Source organism: Myodes glareolus, chromosome 22, assembly GCF_982192425.1.
Source record: "Myodes glareolus chromosome 22, mMyoGla1.1, whole genome shotgun sequence".
Classification (NCBI taxonomy): Eukaryota; Metazoa; Chordata; class Mammalia; order Rodentia; family Cricetidae; genus Myodes; species Myodes glareolus.
Genome location: NC_142047.1, coordinates 7,053,260 through 7,076,058, shown reverse-complemented (window position 1 = coordinate 7,076,058; position 22,799 = coordinate 7,053,260). Strand labels below are relative to the sequence as shown.

The 22,799-nt window shown below is 42.9% G+C and overlaps 1 protein-coding gene across 1 annotated transcript in view; it reads left to right on the top strand.

Annotated features, from left to right (window-relative positions):
* The first annotated feature begins 6,566 nt into the window (after positions 1 to 6,566).
* The window catches only part of Ttc29 (tetratricopeptide repeat domain 29), a 200,306-nt gene continuing 184,073 nt past the window's right edge, over positions 6,567 to 22,799 (top strand). Inside the window, exons 1-4 of the mRNA XM_048450253.3 lie at positions 6,567 to 6,696; positions 7,256 to 7,296; positions 12,272 to 12,369; positions 14,242 to 14,325. Of these exons, the coding sequence (XP_048306210.1) occupies positions 12,278 to 12,369; positions 14,242 to 14,325 (176 nt within the window). The 5' untranslated portion in view covers positions 6,567 to 6,696; positions 7,256 to 7,296; positions 12,272 to 12,277. The remainder of the gene's footprint in view (positions 6,697 to 7,255; positions 7,297 to 12,271; positions 12,370 to 14,241; positions 14,326 to 22,799) is intronic.

The window sequence follows — 22,799 nt, the reverse complement described above, 5'->3', positions numbered from 1 at the left end:
CACACAGTTACATATTTTTGTCGTTAGGAAATAAGAGGCTGCAATTTTGCCTTACATCAGGGAAATACTAACATTGTTTCCTAATTCTTGTATCTGATGCTCATGGGTGTGTGAGTGAGTGGCTGGATAGAACTTTACACATGTTGATCATCGGGCTGTGGTAGGGTAGCTCTTGAGTGTTCCCCAAAGTACTGAAGGCTGAGAGCTCGGTGTCCATCCTGTGACACTGTGGGAGGTTGTAGAGCCGTTAGTACTTGGGGCCTAATGGAAGGAAGGATTGTCACTGGGGACATGCCCTTGGAAAGCACAGCAGAGACAAGCCTCCTCCCACCTCTCTCTTTGCTCCTCGAATGCCGTGATGTAAACAAACTCTCTCTACAAAACACTTCTATCATGATGTGCTGTGTCAAGCAAGGCCAAAGTGATGAGCCAAGTATCTATGAACTAAAACCCCTGAAACCATGAGCCAAAACAAATCTTTCTCTTTCTAAGTTTATTTATCTCAGGCACCATTCATAACAGAAGAAAGCTGGCTCCCATGAATGTACACACATAACTAAAGTTTAAAGAGATTTAGATGAGTATTCAAACATTATTTTGTGGAGATTAATCTCCACTTGGAGAAAACATTCCTATTATAATTGCACCCATGTGAAAAGGCACAGAAGTATAAGTAAATTTTCAAGAAAGCACATTTCACAGTTCAAGTTCAAATGGTATTCTTTTTAAATTAGCAGATTTATCAAATCGAGGAAGGAGAACTGTATCCAGACAAAATCAGAAGTGTGAAGACGCTGAAGTATGCACAATACATTACTGTAATGCCAAGTGGTATTCGCATGGTAAAAGGTGGCGGTTTCTTTGTATACTTTGTACATTTTGAAGAAAAAGCACCTATATTTCGACTTCAAATCAAGGAGTACAGACTAGATACCAAACAAGATGCCAAATTAGATGCCAAAGTCCTGGAGAGTTCCCAGGACACCTTAGGTGGAGAGAGTTCTAAGGAAATCAATCATTGCTGAGGCCTCAGACTTCAAATGTGCCCTCTTGTATCACAGATGTGAGCACCATGCCACCAACCTGCTGCTCTGCTTGGCCCACTCTCTTCTCCTCATTAAAGTCCCACCAAGCAACAGGACAGCTGGGGAGTGTCTGCTGACTGTGTTTGATTAGATCTCAAGTGATGTTTCATAAGTTCTTTTGGTTAAAACACTTATGACAGTTACAAAAGAGCTGCACACGTCGGTAAAACCTATAAAGGCCTTTACATTCTGTGCTTAGTGCAAAAATTACTTTCAAACATCAATAAGCAAATTACTTGCTTTACCTTTAAATAACTGCTTCATTGCACTGTTTATGGTAGATCAATAAATATCGACTAGACTTCTCCATCTGATTTAGCATACAGATCCAAAATGTTTGAACCTCAAATACTTCACGATATTTTCAGTCTGATCAATAACATCCCAAGATATGGTACCATATAAATAAAATACTTCAGCCTTAACTTTTCAAAACTAGTGTGACTAAATCTCTGAGTAACAATAGAAAATAAATACAATTATTATGTATATTCTTCCTTCCCATTTCTCAAATAAATTGTAAGGTTTCAAGTTTTACTTTAAAAGGAATACAATACTCTAAAATGCTTATTGTGAGCAAATATATGTAACTAAGACATACAAGTGTGTGTCTAAATTAAATTGATTATATTTGCATTATTTAATACAGATATAGTATTTAATAGTTTCTTAACTGGTATTAAATAGTACCCTTTATAATAATCAAAAAGTCTGTTTTAGTTAGTGTCCTTGTTGCCTTTCCTTTGCTGTGATATAAAAGCTGACCAAAGTGATTCAGGGCAGGAAGGGCTTCCTTCAGCTCACAGACCCAGGTACATCACTGCACAGAAGTTGAAGGAACAGGAACTTGAGCATCCAGCTACATCCACAGTCAAAGGCAGAGAGAGAATGTGTGTGTTCAGGTTTGCCAGCGCTCAGGCGGCTCCCTCCTTTATATTCCGTCTAGGACCAGCCCTTGACATAGAGCCGTTCTCACCCAGGGTGGGCCTTCCTACACCTGTTATCCCAGTGAAGAAAATCCCTTACAGGCACAGCGCAGGTCAGCCTTACCTAGACAATTCCTCATCGGCTCTCTCTTCCCAAGAGATTTATCGGAGTGCATGGTATTGTGGGATTGCTTGCTGAATCACTTTGAAGCCAGATGCAACTCAAGGCAGATCCTAAACAAGAACCATAATTTTCTCACGATAGAGTGAGCTATAAAGATGGTGAGAGACCGTAATTCGTATCAGGTCACCGGAGGTAAAAAGCAGGCAATGGGGCCAGTGAGATGACTCTGCAGGCTAAAGGGATTGCTGCCAGGCCAATGACCTGAGTTCACGTCCTAGGACCCACATGGTAGAAAGAGACTGACCCTCACATACATAAACAACACAAATGCAAGCACTTTTTAAAGAATCGGCAAAGATAAATCCAACAACATCAAAAATAGACAAGCATTTGGTCAGATGAAATAACTGTGAGGAACTGACCTCCACCTTGTAGTATCCAGCCATTAGAGATCACCCCTTAACAAATGCCACTGAGATGAAAGATTACTGCATCATAGTATGCATGGAGGACACCGGCTATTTTTTCCTCTTGGTTTTTTAAATGCCCATCTGTGTGCTAAGCCACTATGATTGTGTGTGTCCCAGGGAAAGGGGTGGGAAGAGAGAGACAGAGAACTAAGTCTCTTGTAGTCTAAATTGCAGAACAAAAAAGCCACAGTTGACAAATTACTACTACACTGGAAAATAAAAAGTACAGTTAGCCCTGCTAGGCAAAAGCAAATTATTTTCATCTTATTTATTAACACAGAGATGGGAGCAGTGTGTGCTACATATGACTTTCCTCCAGCAAAAGGTGCTGTCAAAATGGTACAGTCACTGTCGGCTTACCCAGTTTCCTTCCATCTGCTGACCCCAGAAAGCATGCAGTTATGTAGAAACAGTCAAGGAATTATTAGTCGCTATTGTCCAAGTCTGAATTCCCACAGCAAAAGAGTATCTGTTTGCAATTAATGTTTTGAGAAGTGCACTCATTATTGCTGTATTTAAATCATTTCCAATTGTTTTCACTCTCCACAGCACTTCCTACGCCCCCATTCTCCCTCAAATTCATGCCCTCTTCTTCCTTAATCACTAAAGTCATACGGACACATACAGACATACGGGGGTGGGGGGCGCGGGAAAGAGACAGAGACAGAGACAGAGAGGAGCAGTAAACAGACTTACCTAAAATAAAACATAGGATCCACAAAGTAGTCTGTGGACCAACATACAGTTCTCCAAGCAGCCCAGCTCATAAAATATACTGTAGTTGAGTCTGCCTAAGGGAGAGAGATAAGAACCTGAAAGGCTGGGCCTGGGAACTCCAGGAACTGAAGTAGAATCTGAGATTAAGATTGGAGGGAGGGGGGAGGAACTTGAACTTCCCACAGGGCAGGAAACCCTGACTGCCATAAGGGACAAAGAGGGAGGAGGAGAGGGAGTGGGGGGAGTGGGAGGGTGTTGGGAAGAGGGGCGGAAATGGAAACTTTTATAATTTAATAAAATTTACTTTCAAAAAAAAAAGATTGAATCAGAGTCAAAACATGACTTTTAGGCAGTAATTGCCTTCTAAGGAGGCCACTGATTATATGGAATAAATGACAAATATTATCAGATTTTTTTTTTTGCTTTGCTATTCAAACTTCAAATTCTAAGGCATGACATGTAGATATTCAAAATATAGCTGACATTTTCCTGCCTGCTTGGTCACATGGCCAAGTCCTTGCTGGTGGGCTAAAGCAGCAGTTTGTTCGTCTTGGGATGAGTAAGCCAAGCATGCCATTATTCTTCTGTGTGTGCATCCTCAGATAAAATGCAGACGCTGTGGCTGGGTTGCAGAGACTGTCGTAAGAAGGGACTCCATACCCAGGTAAGCTGTAAATCAGAGGCTAGGACTATTGTTGATTTCTGCTCCTGGAAGCTGAACCTACTGATAATCACTATAGCAGCCAAGGATAATAGGCTATGCAAAAATGTCAACATTAAACAAGAAAAAACTTTCCTGCAGGCAAATATAATTATAGAGAAAAATACAACCTTAAAAATCTGATAACTGAGAAGAGATTGTGTTCATGACAAAGAATCTATTAAAAATGGTGGCGCAGAGCTCAGAGGTAAACTAAACACTTAGCATGTATGGGGGTGGGGGGCTGGGTCTGATTTTCAGCACCTCCAACTAGAAGGCTGTCCTAGATCAGCAAGATGGCAAAGTACAGGCACTTGTCTCTAATCCCCAGAAACTTAGTTTGATCCTTGGGTCACACAGAACGGAACAAGAAAGAACTAACTCACCCAGGTTGTTCTCTGACCTCTGCACACACACACACACACACACACACACACACTTAAAAATTCTAATCCAGGCAGACAGTGGTGGCACACATCTTTATTCCAGCACTCAGAAGGCAGAGGCAGGCAGATCTCTGTGAGCTCAAGGCCAACCTGGTCTATAGAGCTAGTCCCAGGATAGCCAAGGCTACGGAGTGAAAATCTGCCTTGAAAAACAAAACAAGTCTAAAGGAGCAACACAAGAGAGCTCCCAAATACTAAACATACATTTCTTTCCACATGCAAAAGCATCAATAAGGGACTAACAAATGACATTTTTAAATGTTACAGCTAACATAACAAAATGGTTAATAACAATAAAAATGAAACACCATATTTGTCAGGATTAAAAACTCAAAGCAGGAGCTCAACATTAATAAACAGAATCAAAGAAGAAAACATTTAAAAAAGAAAATACTCTTAAAGCAATAGCTCAGTTATTTGAATGTGAAGAAGGATACAGGAAACTGACCGCAAGGCTCTGCCTCAAGAACCTAATGAAATGTCTAAGCAAAAAAGTACACAGGAGAATTAACCAGGTCTGGTGAGACACACCTACACACGCAGCACTCAGGAGGATTGGGCTTTCCAGGCCAGCCGCAGCTACACAAGGCTTCATCAGAAAAAGTCACTGTGGCTGTCATTTGTAGGTGTTTCCAGTTTCTTCTGTTCTGACAGTTGAGCAGGCCTTCGAAGCCAATGGGCCATTTTCTTCCATTATCATCTCTGTCACAGGTGGGTCATGTTGCAGGCGACGGTCCTTTCAGCCCAGTTCTCCTGTGGCAGTAGCATGGGGCAAAACTCAAGGCTGCCTTGTGACAGCTCATAGTGTAATTCAGAAATGACTTTGATGCTTTAAACACTGAGATGTGTGATTGCCATTGACGACACAGATCTTCTTAGGGGTCACATAGGAAAGAAGCAAGGAAATGGGCTTTAGAGTTCTTGCCATGAGCACTGGACTAGGCAAGGTAAGCGGGTACTTTCTAAGTGTCACAGCCACTTAGAAGGGCAATGCCAGCCTGAAAGGACTGAAATTGTGTAGAATATCCCTTCTTCAGTATTGCATGGGGACACCCAAGCCAAACAAGAAGGATTCAGGAAAGTTTTCCTATCGGAATCGACGAGAGAGGTGTCAAAACTGCACTGAGAGCTGCTGTGGGGAGTGGCCAGGATGTGGTGGCATCGCTGGAGCAGTGGGGTTGGCACTGGGGAGAGTGTGGCTTGTCCTAAATACCTGTCTCTGCAGCAAAGATCAGAAGGCACTCTGGGTGTAGCAGGTCAGTGACAGCTTCAACCAGCAGTTTGGATCTGACCCCATTCCCCTTGGAATTCTACATGCGAACCAGGAGTCAGCTGGAGGAACTTCCGTCTATCCTGTCATTCACCCAGTTCATTCAAAACCTGTGTGAAGGTATATCACACCGCAGCCCCCATCCTCTGTGCTGCTGCAGGAAGTTACACAAGAAAAGGAAAAGATTAAAACCACATTTACACGGATCTCACTCTCTCAGGGAAGATGGACTCATAGAGCAAAGACATCGATGAGCAAAAAGAGTTAAACAAGACGCCCCATTAGGGAAAAATTAAACTCTCAAGGTTCAGAAATGAGAACAAATGAGGACAGAGTAATTCCAAGAGACCTTAGACTTCTTAGCTGACCACAACTCAAAGTCGGATTATCGTTCTAGAGACAGGCTTGACAAAGTCATTTCTGCGTAGGCTGAGGAAGACTACAATAGCTCTTTTATTTTGATGGATGGTTTCATGAGGTTAATGGAGATCTTGGATGCCAATCTGCGGGTTTTCCATCAATCTCGTGGCCGAAGGAGAAATACTGAAAAATATTGAGAAAAAGCGGTGCCCTGAAGGAAGAAGTTTAGGAGCATTCTCACACTCAAGGTTCTTGGATTGTGGAGATTTCTCTATTGGGGTCACTTAAAGACCCGAGTTCCTCCTGCAGGCCACGTCCACTTGTCAACAAACCTCCTCCTCCAAGCATCACCCCTGTGCTCAAAGAGTCTGGGAGCTGCCCAATCCCAAAGCCCATTTTAGCCTAACTCCGCCCTCCGCCCCCTCCCGTCCAGCCGCGCCCCTCCGTTGCCCCGGAGACGCTCTCTGCGTCCCGCGTCTGCCCTTAGCCAGGCCACTAACCTGGGAAGAGAGGCCAAGGGGACGCCCAGCCCCCAGCCTGCAGGAGTTTCATCAGGGGACACAGAGACTCAGTTGTCCCCAGAGAGCAGTTTTCTGAGGTTTGTGGAACAAGGCTGGGGACAGAACCTGGTCATCCCCCTGGGAGAACGAGCTGCTCTTTCTTCCCAGGACCCCTTCCTCCGTTACTGGGCCTGCAGCTTCCCGAGACCCACCTGCAAACTCAACCTTCTCCCTAGAGGAGCCAGACCACCCGGCCCGCTAAGAAAAGACAAACAGATGTGGGACCAGGCACACCAGCCTGTTCAGAGGTGGGCGGAAGCAGAGCTGAAGGCATGCTCTGTGCCCAGCTGTAGTCAAAAACAGCTGCGAGGGAAAGAGCCGGCAATTCTAAACCACTTTTGAGTTGATCTGTGTCAACACACACGAATTTCTGTTGTTTGGGGAGTGTTTTGTTGAGTTAGTGGTTAGTTTCATAACTACTAATTGGGACGTTTCACTTTTTAGTTCTAAATATATACTGGGTACTTTTACTAATTTTCTTTTGCACCCGTCCGGGTGAGTTTTGTTTCTTGACTTGGGGAGTACATAGGAATTATTTTACTGAGTAACTTTTTTCCTTTTTCCTTTGCTGTTGTACTTTGCTTATTGATTTTGCAGACTGGTACCTGAGGGCCCAGAGAAATCCGTTATCTGCAAATGTAAGTTGGATGAAATATGTCCTACCTTCTACCTGATGCTTTGATAGAGTCACTAATAAATGTCAGGCAGTGGGAAATGTGTGATTGCCACTTGTTTCACAAGGTGCTAAGACTGTCCAAAAGTTTTAAACTTACTTATGTGAACTTGTTTTTCCCTCTTGTGAGAGGTATAAACTATTAAATGTATCCTGCAGTTTCTTTAGTCTTTTGTAGCAAAAGAGCTCTTATATAAAATGTTCCCAGTCTTAAGAATGGTACAGTGCCATTGGTGTGAAAATCATATATTTTGCGTTTTCTCGGCGATACACAATAAGCGTGCTTGCTGGAGTTGTTGCCTTTGTTTCTCACACCTCGATTCTTGCTCTACAGCGATTGGACCAGGAGGTCTTGTCATTCATGCATAGCCCTTCTCTAAACAGCCTCTGTGGATGCAGTCACCTGCCCTCCTTTGTGGCTCCTTTGGGGACAGGTCAAGGGGGAGCGGGCAGGAGGGTTACCCTTTGAAGTTTCACTTGGGTCCAGAAACTTACACTCACACCGTAGGACACATTCGGCCTGACCCAGGCTCTCAAGCCTTTCATCCTCTGCTTCCCCATTCTCATTTGTCTTTGTATGTGGGGCCAAACGTGGAGGCTGTAACTGCGGCTGATGTGAGCGCCAACCAGCAGATCAAAGAATGTGCCAAATCTTTTCTGAATACCAACTGTGGAATGGCTTCAGGCGGCCTTTTGATCTTTGTCTCAGCCCCTGTGGTGCCACATATAACACTGCCCATTCGCTGGCACTGGAGGGAGGGGCAATGCCCCTGGGTCCTCCTAATGCACTGCTTGAACTGGGTTCCAGGGGCTCAGCACATCTTGGGACCAGCCCGAGAGGTCACTTCCTTCTCCCTTTCCTGAGCGACTGCCCTTCTTGCAGCTTTCTTCTGTGGCACGGATTGGGGTAGACCATGGCCAAGGGGTTGGGGATGACTTCCATCTCTGCTGCTGACCTAGGCAGGTGGTGCACAGCAGGAGTGGACTAAATTCCTCATTACTGAGTTGAGGTTAGAACGCCAAAGGCTGGGAATGATGGGAAATGACTCAAGTCATGTTCACAGTGAACAAGAAGCTTTTGTCACTCTACAAACAAAACCCCACCTGTGATGATAGCTCCCTGACATACTGGCATTTCCCCCACGACTTTGGGTCTCCTCAGCCCTCGTTCCTTAAGACAATGCAGCTACTTCCTGCTTTAATAAATGTCAGCATAAATAAGACCAAACTTATGAGGCATGAAAGGGAGGAGAGTAACCTAGGAAGATAATTTGGCCCAGGATCACACTGAATCCCACATGAAGATGTGGTTCAAGCTGCACACTGTTTATTGCATAAATAAATACAGTGATGACCACACGTTGGTTCTGATAAACAAAACATCTTTGCCTAAACCATAAGCAAAGCAGAGTGTGGGCTCAGAACAAGGAGAGAGGCTGCTAGACATTTGCTCTAAAGCTTAGCTTCCACTTTCCAGGACAGATGGGTTGAGCAACATTTTTCCAACATGCAGTTAATAACTTTTTTCCCACTTTATAATTCAGCTCTGACCACCCCTCATTCAGAGTTTGTGCCTTGAGGCTTGCCAGCAGGGCTTGCAATACTTACATTAAACTAAATTTAAGAGTAAAGGTGTTCCCGCTGCTCATGTTCTCAGATCAGAGGAGAGCAAAATGAAGGAACTGGCAGCTGAAACTTTAATGGTGGGAAACGTTGACTTAGAATTTGAAGGAAAAAAAAATCGCAGTTGATCTGTGTGACAAAGCAGACACATTCTTTTCCATGGATGTCATTTGCATTTGGTTTCATTACATGCTTATATTGCCTGGCAAAATTCAGCCAACCCCCTTGGTTTTGTATAATATACTGGAAGGCCTGTTTTGAGGGGTGGCAAAGTTATATGCTGGTCATTCTGCAGCTTCTGGAGGCTGCTCCATCTGCCTGCACATAGCTGAGTCTTCCCAGCATTTGAGAAGCTCCTCAGTGAATCCTTTAAAGGTTTTTGCAACTGTGAAGACCCCAAGGCTCTAGTGCCCCAAGGCTCAACGATCTGGAAAGTAGGATGGGGCCTCAGGGTGTATTCATTCGCTGGATGAGGGATGTGCTGAACAGAGAGAGGAAAGGCTAGTTGTGGTCTCCCTTAGAAATGCACTGGGCATAGATGGGGACAGAGACTAAGTACATTCCCATTTATTCTCTAGTATAAATAGAATACTCTGGAAGAAAGGCTCCATAGATTCTGGAGTAAGTCTATGGAAATCGGATTTGAGGGGCCTTTGTGTTCCTTCAAGCACGTCCATGAGAGTTTTCCTATGCTAGTCAAAACTCCTTAACACATGTATGTGTAAGACTTGATTGAATAAGTTCTGGGCATCCAGATAAATCAACTTATTGGTATAACATTTGATCACAAAAAAAAAATCAGATCTTTTTAAGTTACAAGAGAGTTAGGTCATTATATTATAAAGTTATCCCTTGTAATAATATCCACTTCTGGTGCCTATTCTGCAGAAAAAAAAAACCAATACTTTGTGTTTAGACTGTGTTTTAACTGCATATTATGCACAGGCTACAAATGTGTAGAAAAAGTTGCCTTTTGATTCATGTAGTTAATCAAGTCTGCATAAACAGGGTAATAGGATTCTAGTGTATCAAAAATAAAACACTAATCTGTATTTAAATTTTCTCTTTATGTAAAAATATTTTAGTCCAATGTGATAATCTTTTTTAGGAACTTGAGACCAACACTATCAATACTGAATTTCACAAGATTTCCCCTCAAAATTTAGTGTTTCCTTCCTGTACCCCAGTCCTAGAGTGTCATGATACTATAGCACTCCACTGTGTGGATGTCTGGCCACATCTCTCAGTTCTGCTTCTCCCTCCCAACCTCTCCTGCTAGATCCACAGCAGCCTCCAAGGCACCGGTTCTGCATCCCAGCATTCGTATCCCTGTGACCTCGGGAGAAGCCAGGGTAAACTTTTTGAAGTGAAGTTGAGATTGTGTCGTCCCACCAGTAGCAGGGTGCATCCTGGCGTCTGGAGGGCCTACAGCAGAAAGAGTACCCCAATTCTTATGTCAGTCAGGAAAATGTGAAAGTTTCTGTAGCGACTTGGCACTCTGCCTCCCTAAATTTTGACTTCATTGCCTTCTCATCTTATTTACCCTCTGCTACTGCTTAACATTTGTTTTGTAATTTTCCTGTGAAGTCTTTTTATGGCCATGCTGTGGTCTACTTTGCTTGTGTAATGGATGTCTGCTTTTCTCAATATCCATTTCCATAATGGAAATTCCACGAGATCAGAGATCTTTGTCCTTTTGCTGGATGTCGTGTCTTCAGTACCTAGGACAGTGCCTGTCCCAAAATAGTGGCTCGGTGGATAATCTGTTGAACATTCAAGGCCTAACTTGATAGTTTTACTACAGATCACACGGGTATTCAATGCTGGTGACAAGCGATTTGAAGCTTTGATACAGTCTTCTAGGAAGCTGGTGATGGGAGGAGTCAGAGCTGGTGCAGAGGGCAGTTATGGCGCTAGGAGCATCTGGGCTTTCTAAAGGCTCTCTATTTAAGTAGAGGGTGGACTCTGCTGCTGAGACCCTCGTCACAATGGACGCTCTCTACTGTGGGTCCTCCAGACACCAGGACCCACCTTGCTTGCTTTTATTCCCCTTCTTCAAAACGGGGTTTTCTCTGTGTAGCCATGGCTGTCCTGGAACTTACTTTATAGATGAGGCTGGCCTCGAACTCAAAGATCTGCCTTTCTCTGCCTCCCAAATGCTGAAACTAAGGATGTACACCACCACACCTGATCCACCTTGCTTTCTCTGGGGACAAAGTTTCAATACCTTGATTTACGTTCCTTTCTCAATGCTCAAAACTATGGCATAATGCACTTCAGGAAAAGTCTGCCATCTCTCTTTCCCTCCACCCCATTCTCTTCTTTAAGTATGAGTGACAGCCTTCCTCGGGAGAATGGTTCTGCATTCACATGACCTGTGTCTGGACAGGCTTGTCACTACTGGAAGTGATGCTGTGAGGATTGTGGGCCCAAACTAAGAGAGATTCAGCTTAATGTCATTGGGGTACTTCCCTTTGGAGCCCTTTGTTGTCCCTAAGAAATACTGAGGCTGCTATGCAATGAGAAAACCCAAAATGTATGACCACACTACATGTATGTGCTCTGGAGGACAGCTCTGTTTGGGGTCCCCACTGGTGGCCCTTACCACCAGATAAATGAGTGGAGATGAGCCTTGTCCTTAGTTGGGTTACTTGAGCTTCTAAACATACAGAAGAGGTTTCAGTGAAGGTTCCACTGATTTAGGGTCAGAGAAAAGCTACACTCTATCCAGTTTCTGGACACATCTAAAGTGTGAGAGAGAAAGTGGTTTTAAACAACTTTTAAGCCAATGCATTTTGAAATGATTAGGTGCTTTAGCTATCTGCCTCCTCAGGGAAGCTGCCTCCTTCCTGGGAACTTAGCATCTATCACGTCAAAGGGAAACCTTTATTTGTGAGTGTTGAGGTTTCTAGAAAATAGCAAAATCTGACCTAATCTCCATCATTGGTTGCGACAGAAAATTAAAGCACGAATCACAGAACCCACAGTTCTTCAGTGACCTCATTCTTGCGCTGTGACCATGTCTCTTAACAGAACTATCTACAAAGCTACATCAATGCATTTGTGGATTTTCTCCTACCACTTTGGGGTAGAGATACGGACGATTGTGCAAAAGACTGACAGTGGAGGGGATGAGAGGCGCAGCCTGCGGAACCCACTCTCTCAGTAGCTTTCCTGCCTAACAAAAGCAGTAGCTCGACATAGAGAGGCATCCTTACCTCGGATAACACCTAATTCATTGCTAGTGATAGCTTGTCTTCGTGGATTCTTTAAAGATTTGTCCTATTAAAACCACCATTTCCGCTTACATTTTGCAGTCCCCAATGACCACCTTCCCCCCAGTTCCTGTGGCGCGTACAAGGCTCGCAGTCTTGGCCAGGCAGAAACTGCCATGCTCTTCAGGAACAATTCCAAGGTACGCGTCCCTGCTTCTCCTCTCTCATCCTACAGAGTGCAGTTTCTGCAATCCAGGATGTCAGTAGCACATCTCAAAACTGCAATTGCATAAGGAGATAATACATTATATAGTCAAATGTTCAAATTCACTGTTTTGAAAGGCTTAATAAATCTCACTCAAATATAACCAGTGTTTACCAGGCTGGTGGTCATTTAATAATTTTATTTCCTATGAAATTATTTTATGTTTTCTACAGAATTTCGAGATGTTTCCTTTTCGATTTAGGCACAGAGGGACAAAGCAGAAGCTCTAAGATGGAGACATCTTAGCTCCCACAGTCTTACAGACTGACTGCTGTTTGGGGGGAGTTATTTCCTAATAGGAAACTGCTTCTGAGTAGGCTCCATCTACAGGCAGGATTTAGCTCATGAAATGACAATGGAATCTGAAAATGCACCCCTACTGCTGCTGAGGATGCTGAAGATGCTGAGAATGGCTCCCAAACAGTCGGAGCTGTCACAAAATGCAGAAGAAGAAATTGGTTCAGTTATCGCATTTACGGCTATTAACAGATACTGAGATACTTCGAAGTTGTCATTTGTCAGGGTATTGACTTTTAAAAATGCACACATTGCTTATAACTAGAAAGAACTTGCAGATGAGATGTACCCTTTGCCATTTTGTTTTTGTACATTGTGTCAATTCCTGCAAAGTATGACAATCAAATTATTGCAAGATTTCTTTGTTATCATATCTCATATTTAGTATCTCCTAGAAAGACCAAAGCCCCTGAACCAAAGCAAATTCGTAACCAAACCAACACAAACATTCTTTTAAAACTGTAAATCAAATAGTTGGCTTTGGGAAGGTAAGAAATCTTTTAATAATGCATGTAGAAATACTTATGTATGTTTAATTTTGTAAATATTTACAGAATTTGAAAAGCTTGCTGTCTTGCTTACTTTTCAGTGATTAAGATTACAGACACATGCTATTTTCTAAGTGAGCAATAAACACAACTGATCTCACTTCCTAAAAATAAGATGGATTTTTACAAAGAATCTTATTAAAGAAAATATTTTCATGGTTACTATTTAGGAAAAAGTTTTTACAAACATTCTTTAATAAAAATTCTGTAAGTAAATCATGACTGTTTGGGAACGTTTAGCACCATCCACACAGGTTCTGGGGATTTAATGCGCTTTTATTTTAACAACTATAGGTGCTAATAATGAACACATTTTTTAATGAAGTCTCTTTTAAATTTTTTGCATCTTGAATCTCAATAGTTAGAGATGTATGTGTGATTTAAGAAAAAAAAACACAAGCACAGGGCGTGATGGGGCACACCTGGGATTAGTGCCTGGAGGCTGAGGCAGTCAGTGGACGAGAACGAGGTGTCCGGTGAGAGCTGTCTGAAAAACAAGAACAAAGCAAACAGAACAAGTGGAGAAAATGGCCTTTTCGAAGAGCATTCCAGCGAAAACTTTGCTAATGTTTGGAACACACACGTTTAACACATTGTATCAGCAGTAGTTTTTGACCTGTCCTGTACCAAAGAAAACAGCGAGAGGGTTGTACAGCGAGATCCATGAGTAGTGAGATGGGAGACCGAGCAGGCTTTGGGAGAAAACACCACTACTCGAGCACGTGACCTGTTGCTATGTTGCTGTGTCTCCCTCTCCCCGCTGGATCTACTCTTCCCTAACTTCTTACCGTCAAGGTTTTGGAAATGATCCTAACAACTTTAGGTTACAGCTATGGCAGAGCGTTCTCCGCCGACGCCTTGTCTGCCGAAAGCAACTTCCCTTCCGGTACCGTTTTGTGTGTTTGGAAGCTTTTCAACTTGGTCAGCCGATATTTTATTATTTTTTTCTCCATTTCATTTAGAGCTCGATTGATCAAAGAGAAAGACGACATAGATCATTACCTGGAGCAGAATTTCAAAGGCCTGTCGAAGGAAGAGGTTGCTGCGTAAGTCTGACCTCTTAACGGGGCTTTAATATAAAGTTTGTTTCTTTTGTCTGAATTCTTTCTTGGAATTTCAATTTTCCTGTGCAGTAAACTTTTTTCCACTGGAACATGGCATTTAAAAATTAAAACTGATATTAAATAGTGATAAGTCACGTCTATTGATCTTACACACATCAAAGTCTTTAATTTTGGGGCTCTCAAAATTCTTATATTTAGCAAGATATTATACCAGCACATTCGCAATATTGAGTTAAGTATGAGCCATTAATTGCTTATTAATCTTCATTTTAGGGTATGTTGCCTCTGTGGGGAAGAAAAGAGTTTTCAGAGAAAGATGTATTTTTTTTTATTAAAAATTTCCACCTCCTCCCCAAGATGTATATTTTTTATTGGTGATTTAAAAGGTAAAAAAGAACTCTTAGTGGTACATTTTGTTTCCTCTGTCCAAGAACCCTCAAAAGTGTCAATGGATAGCAGTTTGTTTTTAAATGTAAAATTTCTTTTAAATTGTCTGGATTTATTCTTTTAATGAACAGTATAAACACTGCTATTTTATCACTAGCCAGAATCTAATCTATGGGATGGATAGCAGTATAAAAAAATCTATGTATGTTAGAGGGATAGATAGAAATCTTAAGGAACAGCTGGAGAGCCTTAAGGCTGCTCACATCCAGGGTTAGCCGTTAGGCACAAGGACTGAAGATTAGCATCTCCAAAGGGTTATATGCATCACACTGTATTCACTAGATTTCTTCTGCAATGCTTAATGCAAATGTCTTTAAAAGATTTTCCCAGCATATTGTTTAATGCAAATTCAATCAAAAAATATACCTAATAATGTTTTGTCATAGGTTGCACACAATACAAAATTTTGTCTCTTAATCTATTCCGTTATGTCTGATTTGATTTTTGCCAACATGAGTATTGCATAAACAAACAAAATAGCTCATCTTGTCAGTAACTCCAGCATAGAATGACAAAAATTTTATAATAATTGGACTAGGGGAAATGGCTCAGTTGACAGAGTGCTTGCCTAGCATGCATGACGCTCTGGGTTCAGTCCCCCAGCCAGCATGAACCAGGCATGGTGGGACTCATGAGTCAAAGGCAGGAGGATCAGGAATTCAAGTCTATCCTTTACTACTTAGAGAACTGGAGGATTGCCTGCACTACCCTGAGACCTTGTCTAAAAATAACTTTAAAAATTACAATAATTAACAAAGCTGTTCTAAAGAGTGTTGTGTGCAATTGGAATGTTTGATTGTTACTTGGACTGATAACTCATTAGCTTGCCTCAGTAACCTGTTGAACAAAATTAAAGGTCATTATTGTATGATAGTGTGGTTACTAACTTTAAGATATATCTATATATGGATATAATATTGCATATGTACTTAAGTGTAATTATGTCCAAATAGCTTAGTTGTGCCTAAATGTTAAGAGTTAAAATAAGAATTAAATATATATTTTGTAAAAGTCAACACAGTAGAAATTTTGTGCGTATGAACACTCTGCAGACCGTTCAACCCAAAAGAGTTCAAGGTAGACTATGTTTATGACTCTTGGATAATTTTAGTAACACTATTACTATTTCACTAAGTACATCACCAAATCGATTTCAAATTCATCACTGTGTTACTGAAAACAGTAGCACTGGGCAATTATGAGTCTCTTATATTGCATCCTCCTCAAAGCTGAGCCTGCATGTGAGTCACAGAAGCCTTTCCTGTTGGAACTAGATGCAGACCATTAGTGTGCACAGAGCTTGCACACAACTCGCAGTTATGCTCTTGATTGATGCTCCTTCTAGGCTGCACCCCAGACAAACTAATTGAATAACACATAAAGGAGAAAATTGATGAATGATTGCAGCATCTCCCAGAAATGCCCAGCAGGTGCCGAGAAGAATTGTGCATATTCTATTAGCTGAGGAATTGCTACATAAAACGTTTTATTAGCCATTCAACTCTAAAAAATAAATTGGTCAACAAGCAGGTACTAAATACTTACCTCATATCTAATATGAGATTTTTCACATTGGGAGAGACAGTGACATTTTACTGTAAGATACTTGACCCTATCCCAAAGTCTTGACATGCATTTGAGATATTAAGGCTTATGTGTAATAGACAGATATGTTACGGATGAGAGCCAGTGCCTTGGAAGTGCAGCCTAGAGACCAAGGGTAAAGCAGAAACGATAGAGATGGCAGGAATAGCACAGTAAAGTGATCGGACTGATAAGGTGTGGGTAACCAGCACGGTGGCAGGAGGTAGAGCACCGTGTAAGGCTTACCTCAAATTCCCCTCTACTGCCTTATTCCTCATTGTAATGCTAAAACATTTGTGTCTACTCACTCAACACACATTAGATTTAGTATTTCCTAATATGCTGTCTTGTCGTGTTTCCAGATGGCCTCTTGCACATGCCCACAAATGCAGCAGCTTACTTGCATCTAAATGCGTACGCGGTGGCTCTCCTGGTTGTGGTGGGTGGGGAGGTTCCACTCTTGTTCTAAGTACTTCTTGATCCTTCTATCTGTCTCCCTCCCTCCCTCTCCTCCTTCAGTACACACCATCAAGTTCTTCCTCTCCACTGCATCTACAGCACTAGTGTTCAAACCTCCGTTAGTATTTCTGGTCTTTTTATGCCCACATGTGCTTTCTCATATCCCCCTCCCTGCCTTTTGCAGCAAGCAATAGCATCATGTTAATATTTTTCAGTGCATTTGTAATGGCTATCCTTATGAATGTCTCCCCTTTTTTCTAGCATCCTTCCTCTCTGCCATATCTGACACCTCTGTCCTCATCTTAAGTGCGTTCGACAGAGTGCACTCGTTTCGATCTTGTGGCTTCTGGTAGCTTTTGTTGGGTGATATTCCTCCCGACAATATCACCTCAGCCTCCTCTGATGACTGCATCTTTGTTTTCAGATTCTCAATGGAAAGGAAGCTGAGGGCTCTGCCCTAGGCCCGCTCCTCCAGCTATCACCTCAACTGGATTCAGTATTACCTGCAAACACTAGCAGCAATGTCATGGCTCCCATGCAGGCAAATCCAGCTCCGAGCTCTCCAGGCTCCAGTCTTACATTCAGATGCCTCTTGGTGTGTCTACTGAAGACACAAAATACACATCACACGGTTACAGCAGCCTGAAACTAGGGTCTTGGTTCTCTTACACTGCTCTGCCACAGTCCACGCCGGGAGTCTCCCAAAGTTGTCCCGCAAGGCAGCCTTTACCATGTCCCATGTTCATCCGCAGTACGCCCCATCAGCAGCAAGGTGAAATATCCCTAAGCCCCAGCACTCCTCCCACTACCCACCTCGCCAAGGTCTCCAGCACAATCTTCCAGTTGCTCTTCCTACTCTACCAAACCTAGTGAAACTTTAAAAAAAATGATCAAGATACTCCTTTCTCTAAAATTTTCTAGAGAGCATTCCATTACTTCTGTGATTCCTTTAAATTCAGCAGGTCTGATGCTGCATGCGGCTGTGGCTTTGCTGGTCTTTCTGACTGTATGTCCCTGGTTTGGCTGCGTCTGTCCTTCTGGTGTGGCTTTATTGCTGATGTTCCTTCTTACCATGTGGTGTGTCACTTTGAATGTGCCCATGCTTAGGATCTCTTTCCCATTTTCTAATGTGGTTTAAATAAGTCCTCAAGCAGAGTAACTGAACAATCGTCACTAGAGAAATCATATTTCGCTTTGGAATGGGTAGAATGGTTCAAAAACAAGGACTTCAGGCTTTATCTAACCTATAAGTACAGAAGGAATTGCAGTATGCTTTTTACAATCTTTATTGAGCTTGCTCTTTGACAGAACCATACATGTATAATGTGCATTCTAATTATTATAACCCTCTCTAGTCTCCCTCCACCATTTTCACCCTTTCCCTCATTCCTAAAAGTCTCCTTCTTATTCTTGTGGCTTTGTTGTTGTTTTGTCTGAGAGATACTGAGTTTACCCAGGATCATGTGTGGCTGTCCATGGGTAAAGGGTAGAATCCTTTAAAGTCTTCCATGAGTGACTGCTGATGGGCCTGGTCCTGTGTTGATCCATTGCAAGCCAGCACAGCTTCTGTGGGGTCGTGATTGTGTTGACTAACTTCGCCTTGCCTAGAAGGCAAAATGTCATGGCCCTTTTTATCTTCTGGCTCTTATGTTTCTTCTACCCCATCATCTGCCATCTCAAGTTGCCTGGGCTTTAGCGAGAGTACAAATGTCTTCTTAGTGTCGCTCATTCAACTGTTACTTATCCACAGCACCTTGAGCAGCCAGGAGCCCCTGCATTCACCACTATTTATTGCAAAGAGAAGCCTTTCCGATTAAAGTGGCATTGGTCTATGGGGATAATTGTAACTATTTAGAAGGTAGTTTGGGACCATGACGATCTAGGTAATCAACAGTATTATGCTTACCCTGAGTGCCTAAGGTATCCTCAGCCATGGGTTTTTAATTAGGTGTACCAGGAATAAATTCTTGAGGAGCAGACCACACCACCAGCCAGACAGTGGTTGGTTACACCCATTCCACTCATTTTGCTTGATGGGTTGATGCAAATCATAGGGTTCCCAGCTGGACAAGGTCACTGATGCCCTTCTTCCCATCAGCCTGTGTAGCACCTTCCAGCATTATAAAGGCGGGGAGGAAGCTTCCAGATCAGTTCTTGTTGGGTTCCTTTACACCTTGCAAGCAAGGTGTGTGGTATCTTCAGTGACAGGATCCTAGCTCTTGAGGCAGGGCCTTTCACAGGCCTTGAACACACTTTGAAGCTGAGGATGGCTTTGAACTCTTGACTTGTCTGCCTCCATTTCTAAAGGCACACACACCATCATACACAGCTTTATGTTTTTTAATTTGTATATGTCTGTGTATGAGTATACCGATGAGGATGTGCTGGCAGATACCTGTAGAGACCCAAAGACTTGTGACTTTGGACCCCTGACACTGGAGGTGCAGGTGGCTGTGAGCTCCCATTGTGGGTGCTGGGAGCCGAACCTGGACTCTCTACAAGAACAGCCAGCACTTGGCATAACTGGATGTCAACCTGTAGAAGAATGAAAGTAGATCCATATCTATCACCATGCACAAAACTCAAGTCCAAATGAATTAAAGACATCAACATTAATCTGACCACTTTGAACCTGATAGAAGAGAAAGTGGGAAGTAGTCTACAAGACATAGGCACAGGAGACCACTTCCTAAGTAGAACCCCAGTAGCACAGACGATGAGAGAATCAATGAATAAATGGGACCTCCTGAAACTGAGAAGCTTCTGTAAAGCAAAGGACACTGTCAGTAAGACAAAAAGGCTACCTTCCGACTGGGAGAAGATCTTCACAAACCCCTCATCAGACAAAGGTCTGATCTCCAAAATATACAAAGAACTCAAGAAACTAGACACTAAAACTCTAATTAACCCAATTAGAAAATGGGGTACTGAACTGAACAAAGAATTCACAACAGATGAACTTCGAATGGCCAAAAGATACTTAAGGCCATGCTCAACCTCCTTAGCGATCAGGGAAATGCAAATCAAAACAACTTTGAGATACCATCTTACACCTGTCAGAATAGCTAAACTCAAAAACACCAATGATAGCCTATGCTGGAGAGGACGTGAAGTGAGGGGAACACTCATCCATTGTTGGAGGGAATGCAAACTTGTGCAGACACTGTGGAAATCAGTGTGGCGGTTTCTTAAGAAACTGGGAGTCAACCTCCCTCAGGACCCAGCAATTCTACTCTTGGGAATATACCCAAGAGATGCCCTATAAAAGCATTTTTTCAATTATGTTCATAGCAGCACTATTTGTAATAGCCAGAACCTGTAAACAACCTAGGTGCCCCTCAATAGAAGAATGGTTAGAGAAGGTGTGGAACATATATACATTAGAGTTTTACTCAGCGGTAAAAAACAATGACATCTTGAATTTTGCATGCAAATGGATGGAAATAGAAAACTCTTTACTGAATGAGGTAACCCAGACCCAAAAAGAGGAATATGGTATGTACTCACTCATAAGTGGATTCTAACCTTAATTAAAGGTCTTTGAGCCTATAATTCATGATCCTAGAGAAGCTAAATAAGAAGGTGAACCTGAAGAAAATCATATAATTATCCTCCTGGATATTGGAAGTAGACAAGATTGCCAGGCAAACTTGGGTGCACGGGGTGTAGGGGGTGGAAGTAAGGGGAGATGGTTAAAGAGTAGGGAGAGGGGAAGGATTGGGGATGGCTTGGGGGAATGGGATGGGGGGAGGGAGGAAGGTGGTTATGGGAGCAGGGAGGTATATATCTCAACTAAGGGAGCCATTTTAGGATTTGCCAGAGACTTGATTCTGGAGAGGTTCCCAGGCCCAAGGAGAGGATCCCAGATTGTTCCCTGGGCAGCAGAGGAGAGGGTGCCTGAACTGGCCTTGGCCCATAACCATACTGATAAATATTTTGCATATCACCATAGAACCTTCATCTGGCGATGGATGGAGATAGAGACAGAAACACACATTGGAACACTGGACTTAACTCCCTAGGTCCAAATGAGAAGCAGATGGAGGGAGAACATGAGCAAGGAAGGCAGGATCAGAGGGAACCTTCATCCGACGATGGATGGAGATAGAGACGGAGACCCACATTGGAGCACTGGACTGAGCCCCCAAGGTCCAAATGAGGAGCAGAAGGAGGGAGAACATGAAAAAGGAAGTCAGGACCGGGAGGGGAACATTCACCCACTGATACAAGGGGACTGAACTAATGAGAGCTCACCAAGGCCAGCTGGACTGGGACTGAACGAGCATGTGATCAAATCGGATTCTCTGAATGTGGCTGACATGGGGGCTAACTGAGAAGCCATTGAAAATAGCACTGGGTCTTGTTTCGTCTGCATGTACTGGCTTTTTGGGATTCTAGTCTGTTTGGATGCTCACCTTCCTAGACCTGGAGGGAGGGGGGAGGAACTTGAACTTCCCACAGTGCAGGAAACCCTGACTGCTCTTAGGACTGGAGAGGGAGGAGAAGAGGGAGTGGGGGGAATGGGAGGGTATTGGGAGGAGGGGAGGAAGTGGAAATTTTTATAAAAAAAAAGAACAGCCAGCACTCTTACCACGGAGCTGTTGCCCCAGCCTCTACTTTAGTAGTTGTTAAGTGTGCCTTTTTTGCTGTATCTTAGATACTGCATTATTCAAAATAATCTGCTCCACATTTGCACTTGACAGCAACTCAGCCTTATTACGTAGGTCTGCGTGATATATTTACTGTGCTGATCTTTAACAGCTGACAGTGGGTGAATCAGAACCCTTGGAGCACTTTGGATTTTTCTTTATGTATATTATCAGAATGCAGTATGCCTTTTCTAAAAACACTTAAAATATCATTTATTATCATGTCTTAATTTCCTCATGAAACAAAGTAATAAAATGCCATCTATAGACACGAATAGAAATCTCTGAGGGCAGTTTTTGTAACATTGTCTGTAAAGACACAAATGAGTAAAAATCACCTGAGGACAGATAATGTTAATATGTTCCATATTTTTTCTGTTTCAAATCCCAACCCCTAGCATGTGGACAAAGAAGGTAGATTAGACCCATGTGCTTCTCTGAGCTGCCGCTTTCTTTGGGAATGTCTGACTCTGAGCCTCATTAGCGAGGTGTTTGTGAGTCGGCCGCGAGGACATCCATTTCTATAGCCAGCAGGTTTGTGGTGGCAGCTCGGTTGGTAAGGAGCTTTGTGCACAAGCATGAGAACCTGAGTTCGCAACCCCAGCACCCAGATAAAGCCAGATGTGGCTCCGAGCACCTGCAGTCCCAGCAGGGGAGAATCCCTGGAGCTCCCTAGCCAGCCAGTCCAGATCAACTGGAAAACTCCGGGCTCAATAAGGGCAGTAGTAAACATTGTTTTAAAGCTGCTTCCTGCTTCATTCTGAGCTGCTTTTGCCAGTTACCCACCAGTCAGGTCCCGGGTTTGCGTAACGACCAGATGCTCTAGATGTGAACTGGCCGATGTTTAGTCCGGATTTAACAGTTCAGAGCATACAGCGGGAGTGTAAACTCCTCCAGGTGTGCTCGTCCTCTGCCCTGTCCGTTTCTTTTGTGAAATCAGTTTGTTTTCCTTTAACACTGCTCTTCTGTAAGATAATAGGATCTCTAAGGCAGTTAGCAAGTTAAAACTTCTAAAGAAGTCAGTTGCCGAGTAAATGGTTATACGATGGTGTTAAGCAGGGTTTGTCTTTGATATTGTATTCTGTCAGTATTAAAACAGGAAAGACTCAGAACTATTCAGAACATTTTAGATTTCTATCATGGTTGAAAAACAATCCCTAAAATATTGACATCGCAATGCTTATAAAAATATCATTCTCCTGGCCCACACATTCGCCCCACTGTTTTTTATGTTGGAAAGCGGGGATGTTATTAGAATCAGCGTGGCACTTCTCAGTGTTTAAGGCAACACAGACTGTCGGCTCACAAGGATGCTTC